The 15211-nt window shown below is 53.7% G+C and overlaps 4 protein-coding genes across 4 annotated transcripts; 2 read left to right on the top strand and 2 right to left on the bottom strand.

The window, feature by feature from the left end:
- Positions 1-431: 431 nt before the first annotated feature.
- On the top strand, positions 432-1812 carry INS49_010010 (uncharacterized protein; the record flags this gene model as incomplete). Its single annotated transcript, XM_043170736.1, has 4 exons — positions 432-531; positions 590-639; positions 696-814; positions 870-1812. The coding sequence occupies 4 exons, from the start codon at positions 432-434 to the stop codon at positions 1810-1812; spliced, it is 1212 nt and encodes a 403-aa protein (XP_043025301.1).
- A 789-nt stretch (positions 1813-2601) lies between these two features.
- Positions 2602-3570, top strand: INS49_010009 (uncharacterized protein; the record flags this gene model as incomplete). The annotated part of the gene is made up of 1 exon (XM_043170735.1): positions 2602-3570. One exon carries the CDS (start codon positions 2602-2604, stop codon positions 3568-3570), a length of 969 nt encoding a protein of 322 aa, XP_043025300.1.
- A 3588-nt stretch (positions 3571-7158) lies between these two features.
- On the bottom strand, positions 7159-8202 carry INS49_010008 (uncharacterized protein; the record flags this gene model as incomplete). Its single annotated transcript, XM_043170734.1, has 3 exons — positions 7159-7526; positions 7591-7810; positions 7837-8202. 3 exons carry the CDS (start codon positions 8200-8202, stop codon positions 7159-7161), a joined length of 954 nt encoding a protein of 317 aa, XP_043025299.1.
- A 1126-nt stretch (positions 8203-9328) lies between these two features.
- Positions 9329-14532, bottom strand: INS49_010007 (uncharacterized protein; the record flags this gene model as incomplete). Its single annotated transcript, XM_043170733.1, has 5 exons — positions 9329-9443; positions 9519-11624; positions 11685-12033; positions 12187-12649; positions 13279-14532. 5 exons carry the CDS (start codon positions 14530-14532, stop codon positions 9329-9331), a joined length of 4287 nt encoding a protein of 1428 aa, XP_043025298.1.
- Between the last annotated feature and the right edge of the window lie 679 nt (positions 14533-15211).

The following is a 15211-nucleotide window of genomic DNA, read 5'->3' as shown; positions in this document are numbered from 1 at the left end:
CGGCGGATTGCCTCGGACTCAGGGCCGCAAATGGCGCGGGAAATCGCCGTTGGCTGCTCACCTGCACGGTTCAGGGTCGAGGGGCAAGGCGATTGGTGGCGATGACTCGGTGTGGAGATGACTTCGTGCACCACGCAACGACCTGCAGCCCGAGGGACGAGGTGTTGTGACAAGACGAGCAAATCGGGTTTCGAATGGCTTTGTCAGCTGGAATACTCGGCCGCCTCGAAATCGACCTTGGGCAGCATTTCCGTCCAGCCAGCTTAAATGTGGGTCTGGGCTACTGCATCAGGATGGGGACCTGCATGCGGCCGTTCCAGATTTGAGGCAATCATGATGCCCCGGGTGGGTGTATTTGACTGGAGCTGCCCTCCTCGATCGTCCCCTCATTTCTACCCTTCTCCCCTTGCTTGATAACTATCTCGCAAGGGATGGGGAAAAGCGATTACTCTCGAACAGTGGCGGGCAGTGACTCCGGGTATGGCGGAGACGAGGCGACAGACAGGTCGTCTTCCTCCCTGCACCCTCTAGGTGAGTGGCATGACATCTTGGCAAGCTGATGTGGGCTCTGACGCGATATGCCTCACAGCTCGGAAGGGCTATGAGATCGGCCCGGCGTCCAAGTTGCAGATAGGAGATGTGAGTGCCGCTGGTGGCTCCTGCACCGCACCATGGCGCGACTGACCCGGAAATAGGTCTTCGAGTTCCTCTGGGCCGACTGCCCTGAATTCGAATACGAGTGGAAGTGTCTGGGGTACACCAGATTCATCGTGCTCCGGCATTCCGATAGCTTCCCTATGCACTGCGCTTGCGTGTGCGTACAGTAATCGCTTCTATCATCAACTGTGCATCTGACTAACAACTGTCAGGCCAATATCAGTAGGCAACAAGAGGAATTTTGCGAAGCCAGGCATCGACACGCTACAGCAAGGGCATGTCTACGCCTCTGGGGTCCGGGACCGAGATCGCGACAGCGCGGATCCCCAAACACCAAGCCAGCACGACAGTGGCCATTCGCAACTCCCGTACTCGTCCGTCGGCATTAACTTGCACAGCGGACGTCACAAAGTAAAGGAGGACTCCCGCGCGAACTACGCTGATGTTGTCGAGGTGGATCATGAAGCACAGGTCATGGTGGTCGGTGATGTGGTCAAATACTTTGACCGGGTGCGCAAGAACGTGAACAAGGCGTTCATGCGACAGATTCTGCGGGACGCCTTGGGCGACTACTGCGAGCGCAAGCGAAGCGAGTCTCAGGCTGCTGGGACCAGGGGATGGGGCAACAGCACAGCGTCGCTTATCAAGACGGCACAGAGCCACCCGGAGGGCGACCAGCCCGCCCCAGACGAGGCTGACCCCCTCCACGACAAGCAGCCTGAGGATGTCCAGCAAGAAAGTGTGCAACCTGAGCACATGCAGCCGGAACATCCACAGCCTGCAGTCGCGAACCCGGCGGAAAGGGAGGCCGAGGAGAGCTCAAGTGATGGCGCGAAGGAGGAGAGCGAAGAACGGGAACAGCCGAGTACCAGTGGTTCTCACCCACCTCGCACCGCAGAACACCGTGCCGCCAGGACCGCGTCACGGGCAAGGACGCATTCAAGTACACGTTCGAGGAACCACTCAAGAGCAGGTAGTCCCGCCCGAGAGGCACAGTTGGGGTTGAAGCCGGGCATGGACCGGGCTGGGCTGCAGAGCCTGCGCAACCTCAGGCGTGGAGCGGCCAGCGAGGACCAAGACGATACGCTGTCTCTGCGGTCGCTAGCCATGGTGGGGAGGACTGATTCGGGCTCGTCGAGGAAATCGCGGAGGTGAGACGACGCTCAGGTGGCGGAACGTCTAAGCTGCAGTTCAGTCTCGTCCTAGGTTCGGTCAGAAGGCGCATACAGCGTTCCTGCCACCAACAATTTGGATGAGACCTAAATACCTGAGAAACGAAGGACATATCGGTACAAGATGTATACGTTTTATGAGGAATACCACAAACATTCGAAATAATCTGATGAGACTCATAATCACCATTCCTAGGTAGGTTGACGGAGCACTGGCAGGCTGCGTGGATTGAGTGACCTTGTGTTCCAGGGGGTAGATGCGTGTAAATACCTGCAAAACGGCGGGTGGATAAATCGGTCAAGAAGAGTCAAACACTACTCCCTAATCTTTGTCTTGCAATTTGATGCCCATCTGAGCAGCCAACTGTGGTTTCCGTCAGGTACACGTCGGCCGTGACTGCCCACCTAGGTACCTTGGTGGGTCATCACTTCCAAGGTCGGCAGAGGTCATGGGAGACACCTCAGCAGGAAGTTTTAGCAAAGGAAGGAACCAAACACTTACCGCTGCTTGGAAAGCACCCAGCTCCCAATCCGTTTTCATCTGCCTCCCAACACTTCCAAACCAGTCATCTCCGTCAGGGCACTTCGAACACCCCCTTCTTGGTTGCCCACCACTTCGACTGGACCCATTCTGAACTGCGGCCTCAAGTTGAGAAAAGACAAGGCCTCTGCTCTATATCTTGCCACACTCTCCTAAGGCTGCCACTCAGCCCCGTACTCGCCGCGCAACACACGACTCGGCAGACCATCTTCCCTCCTTTCCACGCCCACGATGGCAGCGGTCACTGCTCCATCAGCGTCGACAGTCTCGGTATCACAGCCTGACAGCGACGCCGAACCTGCGGACAGATTCCCACTCGTGCGGCTCATTCCAGACATCCGTGTCATGATTTGGAACGCTGCAATGCCCGACTTTGCACCTTGCCACTTCTGCCTACACTGTGAAGGCGATTTCTCCAAGACCACCTTGACGCTCATCGCCGACCACATGACCAAGGCTCAGCGCATGCCCATCACCACTCTTTCAAGCGTCTGCCAAGAGTCGAGAAATGAGGTGGTTCTGAAGTACCCTGACCTGCTTCCGTTGCACGCTGGGAACTTCATGAGATTCAGCTCTTCCAAGGATGTGGTTTTGCTCACAACAATAAAGATTGAAAGCTTCGGGCCAGTTTTGCCCAGCTTCCACCTTACCGAGCCACCAACCATGGACACTGTGATTCATTTCCCATTTGAGTGGAATGCTCAGGTTCAAAATATCGCTTTCAAACCAACCACCGCCTTGGAGCGAGCCGGGATTGGAGCACTGTGTCCCGAAATGATCGGCCTTTTGGCCGTGGCTATGGAACCCAGATTCAACTTTCTCAATCTGTTCCCACGGGTCAAAAATTATTTTTCCAAACACACTGTGGTGTGTGCTTCGGAAACACTGGAAGCTGTGAGGAAGGAGTGGGAGATGTCCATACAGATGTATGTCGAACTGGAATTTGCCAGCCCTGAGCATATTCCATCACCGGGCAACCCAGTTGATTGCACTGAGACCTTACGAGTTTGGCGGGAAAGCAATCTCGAGAATACTGCTACGTTTCTGCGCGATCGAAAGAAGTGGTCAGCGGCTATTGACAACATCCTGGACCATATGATGAATGCCAACACGCAGCATGACACCGAGAACCGGGCTCTCGTCACAAGGCTTCGCGGAATCAACTACTCGACAATGGTCGGCTTCTGGAAATATCACTAAACACAGTCAGAGGTGGTCACATTGGGCGGGGAGCGTTGTCGGGAAGCGCTGGATCTTTTTGGGCTTGAGCAACGACAGCCCCATGGATGAATTCAAGCTCGCGTATCTACGGGCGAACAAAGATGGTATAGGAAGGATGATGGAAAGGCCATCTTATTTTTTGTAGTCTGGAAGATTCGTTTGCTGGAATGTTGTGTTGGTGCTGACACAGACTGGTTGTTGCGGTTTCCGTCTTGCAGAAGAACTAGAAGTAGTCTCGGGAGAAGTCAAAGAGGCCTCAGCTGGATGTCCAACCTTTCGGCGGGTCGTGCGCAGAATGGGACATATTTGCTCAACTCCTTTAATGATGGGTAATCCACATCCAGGTATGTCATTCAGAGTTTTTCATATGTGAAGGGTCACCCTCATGGATTTATTGAGTGAATAATATTGCGCCACATCTCTGCATTTGAAGAGCGCCAGGACGATTTCGTGTCCAGTAATGTTAGTTGCGAAGACACCGGGACAAGCCAGTCAGTCGGGACGCCCTAACGGATAAAAATCTTCTTAAAGTGGTGAATGAGGGATCTGCTTGAGTGGAACAGATTTTGATTGTTCTTGTTCTACAACTACTTAATTTAGTTCTTGCTAATACCTATGGTGAAAGATGTTCATTCTTCAAAGCTACAGTGAAGATTGTTAAGCTAATCGTCTCATCAGAATTAATCAATTTGCGTATACCTAGGTATGAAATTGCTCCCTTCCATGCTTACTGTAGCCAAGAACACACCTCTTCCTTCCAAAAGATCTCTACTCCAGGGCTCACATGCAACAAGATGACCCCACCGGCCTGCCAACTATCCAACTATTTGGTTGGATAACTCATGGTCGAGCCGAGTTCAAGCCTGGGTTGCACGAGACGGACTGTTGCCCTGCTGGCTCCCACCTCGTGACGTCGACCGTTGGCCGAGGTTGAGACTTGCGATACTCGGAATCCCCGACGGCGATTCACGTCGCCGATCTCTAGCATTTCCTCGTCTCCTCCCCCGGTTTCTATTGCCTTGATATCCCCGGCCTTGATGGGCAAAGCTTTGCAGGCCGCGATAGGGTACAGGAGTAGGATTTGGAGTGGAGAGTGGTTCGATAGGTCCGAAGGGAGAAGGTGTCCGCGGCCCATAATAAGACCCATTGCTTCCGTTCCCAAAGTTGCCATTATACCAACTAGGACCGTACGCATTATAGGCGTAGTTAACCTGTGGACCAATCATCAGCGATTGATATGGACCAAAGGGCATTCCTCCCATCGACAGGTTGCGTGGAGCAGAGCTAGGTCCCGACTGGGGCTCCGGATAATTGGCATAGTTGGACACGTGGTAGGACGTGGATTCGGGTGTGCTGTAAATCGCTTGGATGACATTCGGAGCAGGGCCAGGTGTATTTGATACTGGAATAGGCCGGTGTTCACCGCGTGAGGCGGCGGCCTCGGCGATTCGGTATGGGAATGGGACGGGCGTGTCTATCATCGTGCGTCGTGCGATCCACTCGGTCCGGGCCATCTGTTCGGCCTGCATCTGTCGATGTCGATTCTGGATCAAGACATAATCGAGTTGGTCTGCAGTAAGACTCTGTTGATCCTGCCTCTGCTGGAAATTTTCCCCAGGTGCATTTGCTTGTGGCCGTGGCCGTGGTTGTGGGCGTGTTGGTGGCGGTTGGTCCCAGAGCCCTGCCAGTGTTGTCTGACTCTCTGCAACAACACCAAGCTCTTCCAGCATCCAGAGCCTTTCCGATACTGATTTATAGTCATAGTTGAAAGACCTTATTGCTCGGGAGTGTATACCATCAGAGGCTCGTGGCTGTGTAGCTCTGCTCTGGTGGCGTTCACCATTCTCCTCGCCGTTTAGCTCCAATCTTCTGCAGCGACGGCAATACTCGTAGCCGAGGTCATATTCACTCAGGCAGTCCCAGCAGAACTCCAATTGGCAAAATGCACACGTCATGTGTGGACAGCCCGAGTTCTTCTCGATCGGGACTCCGCACCAAATACGCGGACAGCGTTTTGTGTTCTTGGCGATCCAGGCCTCTGTGCTGTCCTCTGAGCCACGACCAAGGAGGTCTTGCCGGCAATGTGCGCATCCCTGCGCGGAGAGGGTCCAATGAGGATCCCTTCGCTGTTCAAGCCGGGTTCGAAACCGTGTCGGACAGGGAACCTGGTGCTCGAAGCACATATCGAACCCGCAATCCGGGCATCTTATCCACCGTCCTGGCTCTGTTAGCCGCCCGTCCGCGTCAAATACCATGCCGCGGCAGCTCAACTCTTCCCAGATATCGCCCGTATAGTAGCTGGCGCCTGAGCCACAGCCAGGCCGAAGGCACCAGCGGAAGTTTGGGTCTTCCCCAGTGACCTTGCGCGTGAGGAGATTATCGTAACGCGAGAAAGTTGTCGGCCTCGTGATCGTTTTGATCTCGTCGAAGGTGTATGTGTGATGGCAGGTAGGTTTAGGGCACTGGATCGCTTGGCAGGCTGCGGGGCCACGGGTGTCCAATGCACTGCTAATATGAAGATCGAGACAGCTGTAGCATACGTCGAGATGGTGACTCTCGCTACACGTCTGAAGAGCCTCGTCAGGGGGGAAGCTTTGGAGGTCCTGTCCAGTTCCATGTTCAGTATTTGCCGAGGTCTCCGCTCTGTCTTGGTGATGATCCTTCCGCAGGGTAACAACAGGAATCTCCGCGCAACAAACTGCACACTCGCGACTAGACGAGACCATTTCTGCAGAGTTTTGTGAAACGAGAAGTGAGGAAGTTGAGATTTACGGTTCTCTTCCGAACTATCCCTATTTTGTCAACAGTCTTTACGAATTTACACTTGAGGCAACCATGCCGGACCAAACACTAAGGAGATCCAGAAAACTTAGCGCATCCACAGTCCAACACCATCAACACGATGGTTATCTCAAGGCAGGCACAAGGACAAAACTAGAATACAGCTAAACGGCAGGACCTTTCGATTACATATAATTTGCCAGCGCACAACCGGTACCTAGGTATAATAGAGGATCAAGTCGGCAGCCGTAGAAATCAACATCCCATTTAATCTGATCTGGATACGAGAGGGAATGAGATAGTATATGATGAGAGGGGGAGACGAGAGGCATGGGAAATTGTCTCTCCCTTGAAAGGTGGGATTCCACTCCGTCCTTTCATTCAGATCAAGCACATTAAACCCACTGAGTGATTCATTTGAATGAAAACGGATGACCTTGATCCCTCAGTGTGATAGTTGGAGTTGGTCACATCAACCCTCACACTCAACCAAATTGAGTGGATCAAGATTAGCTGGTGTGCACTCTGAGGAGGAAAGGCTGGCAGCCGGACAATCTTGCCGTAGTTTTCTTTCTTTTTGGCTTAGATATGTCATTGTGGGAAGGGTCAGGCCCAAGAGCTCGGGGCCCTCCAGGTGATTCGTGGAGGTCCTTCTCGTTAAGATAAATTTCAACCCAGCCCCGAGAAGTGAACAAGACCACGTCGTGTATGAGAACGACAACTCAGCGATGTCCGCCTTGAATCACCCAGCCATCTTCAGCCGCCACAATGCCCCATTGACTAGCTTCACATATACTCCGCATCATAAAATCCCAAGGAAGCATAGTTGCTGCCCAGGATCGTCGAAATGGCCACCGGTGAGCTTAGCTTCTTCGCGAAGCTGGCCCTAGTGCCAGAGGCTCCCGTACCCGTGTTCCCGTACTCGCCAAAGGTGACGTGGCCGGTCCGCTCGTCGCCCGTGTTCCAGATGTGCCATCCCGCGCCGTTGATGACGGCGCTCAACGAGGACTTCTGGAATACCACGCGGGCGTACTCGCCCCACGGCCTCCCCAGGTAGTACGCGCCGTTGCTGACGCTGTTGCCGGACGCAGCTGCCACGTCGCAGTTGTTGAACACGTAGTAGGAGGTGCCGCTCGAGGATGACCGGCCATTGGCTGTGTAAGACCGTGTCAGTCCATATTCGCCATGATGACCGAGTCCGAAATCCGGGTGACCTACCAGTAATGTATCCGAGACTGGCCGACACCACCCTGATGTCATTGTCCTCAAACCACGCAGCTGCGTTCTGCCCGAAAATGAAATCGGTCGCTCCCTGGATGAGGTTGCCGGCGTACAGCTGCTTCCCCGTGTTTGCCAGCAGGGTGTCCTGGTATCCCGTGAAGGCGGAGCCGTAGTAGCCCGAGTCCGCGTACGCAGAAAGCGCGACGGCCTGGCTGCCCTTGCCATGGGTGTTGCGACATTGACGTTGTACAGCTTGAAGTTGGCGGCCTTGACCCGCAGCGTGGCCGTCTCGTCGTTGCTCAGACCGTCGGCCTGGCTCTTGGAGCCGGTAATGGTGACTGAGTTGGCGGCATAGCCGGTCGTGTCCGTGGTGGACCCGTAGATGGTGAGCTGGGCGCTACGGGCAGAGACCAGGACTTGTTCCTTGTAGGTTCCGGGACTGATGAAGATGCACTGGGTTCCAGAAGCTGAAGTCGATAGCGAGTTCACGGCAGCTTGGATTGTGCTGTAACCACCTGAGCCGACGGTGATGCAGCCAGCCGGGGCAGAGGTGCGGCTAGCCGCCAAGGCCGTGGTGGCGCATGAGACTAAGGCAAAGAGTGACTTCATGTTGTGAGACGATCGACTGGCTGTCAAGAGGATGAAGGCTGACACAGCATTGGAAGTTAGGGTCGGCCAAGTCGAAGGTAGAGTGCTATATAGTGATACGAGAACCGGCCCCGGGGCCCAGTGTGGACGGAAGGAGGCTCTTGCGGTGCCATGGCTCCGCATGTGGCTTTCTTGGCCATTGGTGGACGGGTGCTCCGGAGATAATTTGCCTGCGTATAACTCATTTGTGAACGGAACCTGACCAGCGAGAGTTATTCATCTGTTACTTAAGACAAAATTGACTGCCATGCCATTGCTCGGGTGCTACTATAGCGTGAGCAGCGGAGTGTATAAATGTGCGAGGCCCACCGGGACTAGCACGACGACGCTAATGGGGTCTTGGCATGAGCTTGAAGCCACGAATAAACCGACGTGGCTTGGCTGTCCGCTGCCTGTTTGGTGGATAAATCCCCGAGCCAAGGCGGAGGGCCGTAGGCGCCTATACTTGACACAATTGACGGGGGCCCACTACGCTGGCATGCAACACTAGATGTGCTTTTTTTCCTTCTTGTCGGCAAGATATTTGGGACTTGTTTTCAGCTTAGTCGGTAGCATCTTCATGATTCTAACAGCAAACCGCCTGTCCCCGCCCCTGGACAATTTAAGTTCAGTTCATCCAAACTTTGCCGTGCATGATAGGGGCGAGCTTGTCTCCCGAGGTCCCATGACCATGCAGCATCAAAGTCGTGCTAGGAGTCCAACACTGAAAATAGAACATGAGATGGACGGGAAGCATATCCAGAAGCTTGAATCTCATTCTGCTCAAGGATACTGGCGAGTTAAAATGATCAATCCCCCAGGGCAAACACAGGGGTATGGCACAATAGTTTCATGTCATTTTCCGAAAGTAGCTCTTGAGAAACAAACGGAAAGTTTCAATACGAGCTAGGAGAATTATGGGGTCCAAGGTAGAGAATCTTCGCCTTAACAAAAAAGCTTGTCAGTATGCTTGGTCAAAGTCTCATGCCCTTTTTTTGAATATGGTTCAGATTGCGCTGTGCCAACTGCCTTGGTATGAAGTGCAAATGACATTCACCAGCTTGCATCCAGGCCCATGGTTTGCCCGAAATGAGTGCTCGTAGACCCATCAGTCAATGATCCACCATGTGTCCCTCTTCAAGCGTTTCATGCCATTCCGTCTTCTCATCTGCAGTTGAAATCGCGCAGATTTTGCGAAGTGATCATAGCTTTGCTCTTCGTTTCTGCCCGCGTTAGCACCCACCGCCAGTGTAATTGTACGAGTGCGTTTGTCGAAGCGAGCGAACTTGTCGGCAAACCTTTCGCAATGATCGCGACTAAACTCCTTGAGAGTATATGTGTCTGGCGTCTCTCCGGAGCTTTCTGTGTCGTCTTCGTCGTCTGTGTCGGACTCATGGCCGTCGGTATCACTGCCCGAGTCTGCCTCCTGATGCTGTCCGTCCGTCACGGGAACCTCCTGTCCCTGCCCAACAGAATCGACATTGCCTTCTGTCATTGTTGGGCTGTCAGTGTCTTCAGGTTTGCCCTCAAGATCTAGGTCCTCTAGATCTTGCGCAAGTTCTTCGCCTCCATTGGTTTCGTTTCCACCAGTCAAAGTCGCTGTCGCATTTATGGGTGCGCTGTGGCTATCATGAGTGACATCCACATCCTTAGAGCTTGTGTCGTTCTCAGATTGCTGTCGAAATATCTTCGAGACGAGATCGACTTCTTTCCCGGTCTCGTCAACACAACGCACTTGATATCCGCACTCAATAGCCACAAACACCTCCACTGTAGCAGCTATAGCGCAATAGTATTCGCACATAGCGTCCGAGAACCTGTGCAGGCTCAAATGTCGATAGCCCCTGAAGCGAGGTAAATTCCTGGGGTCAGGTGTGTCAGGCGGTCTGTCCAGCACCTTGGCCGCTTCATCAGTGCCCCGACAGCCTTCCCCATCTTCTTCTTCAGATGAAACCGGGTCCTCAACTATACCGAGCACAGCCTGTACAGATAGCTTGAAATCGAAGGGATCGCCAGTCGTCTGTCCCAGTGCTCCTGTCGAGTCCCTGTCGAGATCCTCAATATGCTGAACGTGTAGAAAGGCCAGTCTCTCATCTTCCTTGGGGCGCTCCGTTCGGCCCTGGTTCCAGAAGGCACGCGTCTCAACAAAATACCAGTGTCCTTCTTCATCCCTCAGGGCAAAATGACTCTCTCCGTTCTCGAATATCGTTTCGTATGACTCTTCCCAGAGCAACAGCTTGGGGTCACACAGCAACGCAGGGACCTGGATCTGCAGCCCATATTGCGTAACAAAGCCATCCCTTCGAGGCTTGAGAGACTGCTCAATGTACCAGAACGTCTTGTCCATGCTCCCCAGAAACGACGTGGGCGCCCACCGGAGCCCAGGAACAGTCATCTTCTCCGGCGCCGTCGAGAAGACCAGCCCCACTGGGATCTTCCTCACGTTCCGCCAGAAGACAGCGAGCCTGTCGTCAGGCGGCGTGCGCATCACCAGCTCCATGTCCAACCCCATGTTGCAGAACAGGCACAGCACCTCGTCCGCGGGCACGCTCACCGCGCGCGCCTTAAGCGACTCGCGCATGTCCCAGATGTCTGGCTCGGGTCTGAAACTTTCCAGAATGCTCTCGGATACAGGCCCGCCCGTCTCTGCGAGGCCTCGGATGGTATTGCTGCCGCGCCACTTGAGGTGGAGCTCGGTTAGGAGTTCCTCGGTGGCGAGGGTCTGGTTGAACCCGCGCCAGATGTCCTCCATAGACATCGCTATATCCTTGAACAGAACCCATAGGCGTCCGGGCCTGGCCAGGCGGCCCTCCTGGAATGTCCACAGGCGGCGAGACCAACTGCAGCAGAGGATCCGCGCCCACTTCTCCACGTCGTCGATGTCCCTCGTGTCCTGGGTGTAGAGGTACGAGTCCAGGACGAGGACGAGAGCTGCGTCCTGGTATGGCTTGCGGAGGCGGTTCATGGCCCTTGTCCACATCTCGGGCGGGGATACAGGGACGCAGATCGTGTCAAGCCAGAAAGGCGTCTTACCTTTCCTGGCTTCTTCCAATGGCCGTTCATGCTGTTCGTCGTCCTCAGACTCATCGTCGCTGTGGAATTCGAACCTGTCCACAGTATTGGAGATCCATTTCAGAGCGCACGATGGAAGTGAGTTGCCATTGGGGTTTCCCAGACCCTCCGCCCAGACGTGCGAAATGGCGACGAAATTCCTCCCTTTTCCGCTCTCGATGATTCGAAATTTTGGCTCGACATCAGTAGCCTCTATAAACCTCGTGGTGTGCGGGCCATCGGATTCTTTTGATGGCCCCTCAAGCATCTCGAGCTGGATCACTTCTTGGATGAGGGGAATCTCATCGCCCTGTAGAGCATTGATGACACCTCGAGGGTCGGAGAACTCTGAGCTGCATTGACAGTCCTAGGAAGCATGCCTCGTTCGGTATGAGGGATCAATAGTCATCGACGTACAGACGTCCTTTGTGCAGAGCGAGTGGTCCATGTTTGGCCTAGGAGGCGGCAGATGGGCCATGTAGTAGAATAATGTCGCCGAGGTTGCCGACTTGTCGACTCTGTCGATGTCGAATGGGCACCAGCCCTTCTTCGCCATCTCATCCACTAGAAATTGTCTGAAGGTAGGGTTACCCTGGGCCCGCCAAGTCACACTCTGGTCGTCAATACCCTCGTCTTCTTCTCCGATGAAATGGTTTGTGTGTATGCGGTTAAGTGTCTCACTGAGGATAGCAATAGAAAGCCATATCCGGTCATCTACCTCCTTGTTTCGATAGACCGACTTGGTGTTGAGTGAGATCTTGCCTAGGGTTGTGTAAGTAGACAGATGTCATGCATTTCTACCTGAAGACCCATTGGCAGTGGATGTGGCCATAGAACTTTTGTGTCTCGCACACCTCTCACAAAGGCACACTTTGGAAGTCTCTGACAAAAGAATATCTCATGTAGGGTACTGACCGACGAAGTGATTCAACTGGGAGACGCCCTGTAGTGCCGCTGAACCCTCTGATCCATAAGGCGGGGAGTCTCCCTTCCAACGCTTGAAAAGCACCTCGACACAACTCTGTAGAGGGGCGGTAGTCACCACAGGCTTGCCATGGGTGCTTTTTGTCACAAAAGACTTGATGTCGGCAAAGTCGCCGAACAGCTCGTGCAGGAAACCGAAGTAAAGCCATGTCTGGATGAAAGCGTCCAGTTTGGCGTTGGTTGGCTTGACACCATTCTCGTCTAGGTATCTGATACCATATGGTGAATATTTGACCTTCCAGCCACGGCGAACCGGATACTCGAGCATTGGCCCTCCATCGTAATCGATTGTGCAGCTGTAGGGAACCTCGACAGGGTCCAGGGGAGAGTTCTTGGGTAGAGGTAGGTGGTCCATCTCCAATGAGTGGAAAACGTAAAGCAGAAGTAAGTGATGCTAGAACACCATGAGTCAGTCAGCTGTGACCAGAGAAGTATAAGTATTTACTTAAGGCCCAGTGTCGACTCCAGAGTTGGTGGGGCATGCGGCTGAGAGATTTAGTGCTGACAAGGCGGAACGGCATCCTTGTTCTACAATTTTCCGGGCCATATGGGGCTATCTAGCAATGTTTCTCAGTTGTAGAAGAAACCAAAAGTGACGTTTGATGTTGTACTCAGGTATGTGTTCACTTGTTATCAACGTCAGAGGGGAAACTTAGAATGCATCTTTGCTGAGCATGTTTTGGCACAAACCATGTTTGGTATCTGGTGGATTCGTATATTTCCTTCATAATTATAAAATGACCGCTTTTTATGGGACGTGACTCTTAACATTACATCAATGCCGCCCTGCAGCTTCATGTTTTAATAAATATACCTGAAGCCGTCAACACCCTCGATGATGCCCTTGCCAGCTCTTGCCCTTCTGTTCGCCCTCCAGAACAAGCCACCGCATAGTCCGATAATCGCGATCATCAGAATGTGGCTCCCTATACTGATCCAGATCGCTGTCGGGTACCATGGGGCCTCCGAGGCCCTGAATATATATGATCCTGCAATCCCACCAAGTGCATTGCAACCACTCACTGTCGCGACCACCGTGGCGCGCTTCCACTGGCCTGTGATGTTGTTCATCTGATAAGCGTTCAATGCAGCCCAGTTTGACACGTAGGCGCCCGTGGCAAACAGCACGCCGACATAGCGCACGGCGACATTGCTTGGGAATCCGAGCATGGACATGCCTACGATGAGACACACGGCATTGAAGATGATTATCGGGCCGCGAAGTGCAATGCGATCGGCGATGAATGATGTGATGATGACCGGTATGACTGCATAGTAGTACGGCGGCGCATACAGCAAGATCGACGTACTCGATGTGAATCCCATTCCGATGAGGATCGTGGGAATGAAATAGGACAAGGCGGTCGAGACAACATTTTGGAGGAAAAACAAGATGCTGAAGGCGTATATCTTGATATCCAAGAACGGTTTGAGGATCGCTGAGAGTGTAAAGGGCTCAGGGGCTCCGGCATCTTTGCTTTCCCTGTCTAAAGTTGCAATAACTTCGTCTGCTTCGGCCTGGGTGAGAAACCAGCGTGTTTTGGAGATCTTCTCTGGGAAATGTGGCACCCAGAGATAGGTCACGACACCAATGAACATGGTAATGGCCCCTTGGACGATAAACATCCACTGCCACCCTCTTAATCCGTGAGAGTGATCCAGGAAATTGAGGCCGTAGTTGACGATGCTGCCAGTGGCCACGATGATAACTTGCCCAGACTGCAGGTAGGCAAAGCGAAGCTGCTGTTCCTTGCGCGGATACCACGAGGCGATCAGATATGCCAGTCCAGGATAGATACCAGACATGGCCAAGCCCATCAGGAAGCGCAGAGCAATCATCTGCCTCCAGTCGGCGACGTATGCCATACACAGGGTGATGAGCCCGAAGAGGATGGTCACGAAGGTGAAGAAGATGGGCGGCCCAACGAATCGCATCGCTATGGTTGCAGGCAGCTTGAAGACCACCTGAGCAAGGGTGACGATCCACACTGCCGTCGAGTAGCGGCCGCCGACCAGGCCGATGTCCTGGGGCATGGAGGTGGCCGAGGCACTTGACATAATGCCGCTGTCGAGGGCACACAGGATGCCCGCAATGGTGCACAGCCTCAGATCGATCTTGCGCACGATGCGCTTGTCCAGCTCTGGGTGCTGCTGGTCGTCGATAAGCACGCCGCCATCGCTGATTGTTGAGGCGGACGACTGGGGCTCGCAGTCATCGGCGGCGTCGGTCACGGCAGCTCGGGAGACGGGGGTCTCCTCGTCGACTTTGGCGTCCATGGCGGTTGAGGGTGCACGCCAAAGACAGTCAGGTGCGGCAATGCATGTTCAGATGTGCAAATTGGTGTTGAGAGAAGAGGAGGCGTTGAAGCTTTTCAGTGGAAATGTGTTTTCGTTGACGCTTGCATGGTGCATGCTGCATGCTTGTATAAGCAAAGCAACGATAACTCAGTTTCCGTCAGCTACCGGGAGGGGATTGATAATGATGGGGAGGGGGAGGGGGATCCATGCTGAAAATTTCGGGCGATGTCGCCATTGGACCCGGCTGCCGGCAAATCGATCTAGATTCTATCCCTCGGGTCGAACAAGGGAGGAGATCTGTTCAACAGTGTGCCTCCTATATGATCCCGTTTAGCCGTGTACTCGCTGTCTGACGATCAATTTGTGGTTGGGGCAGTCTCACCGGCCAGCTGTTGGTTGAGCCGGATCATCACAGTCACTCTGAGTCGCGTGTAAGATGGGGGTGGGGTGGGGTGCTGTCAATATTCAGGGTCTGCTTGGACCCTTGCGGAAGTACTTTGTACCCTTTGGTCGGTTGGTCCGTCAAGCGCGTCTTGGATGAGGCGACGCGTCCTTCGCTTTGTGGTTGCAGGCAGCGACGACCTCATGTGCTTCCTGCCTCACCTTTTATTTAGCGCCACTGCCTGCATTCTTCCAGTTCGGGAAGCCCCGAATCGGC

This window comes from Diaporthe citri (assembly GCF_014595645.1).
Source record: "Diaporthe citri strain NFHF-8-4 chromosome Unknown scaffold_4, whole genome shotgun sequence".
Lineage (NCBI taxonomy): Eukaryota > Fungi > Ascomycota > Sordariomycetes > Diaporthales > Diaporthaceae > Diaporthe > Diaporthe citri.
This window is presented reverse-complemented; position numbering and strand designations above follow the sequence as displayed.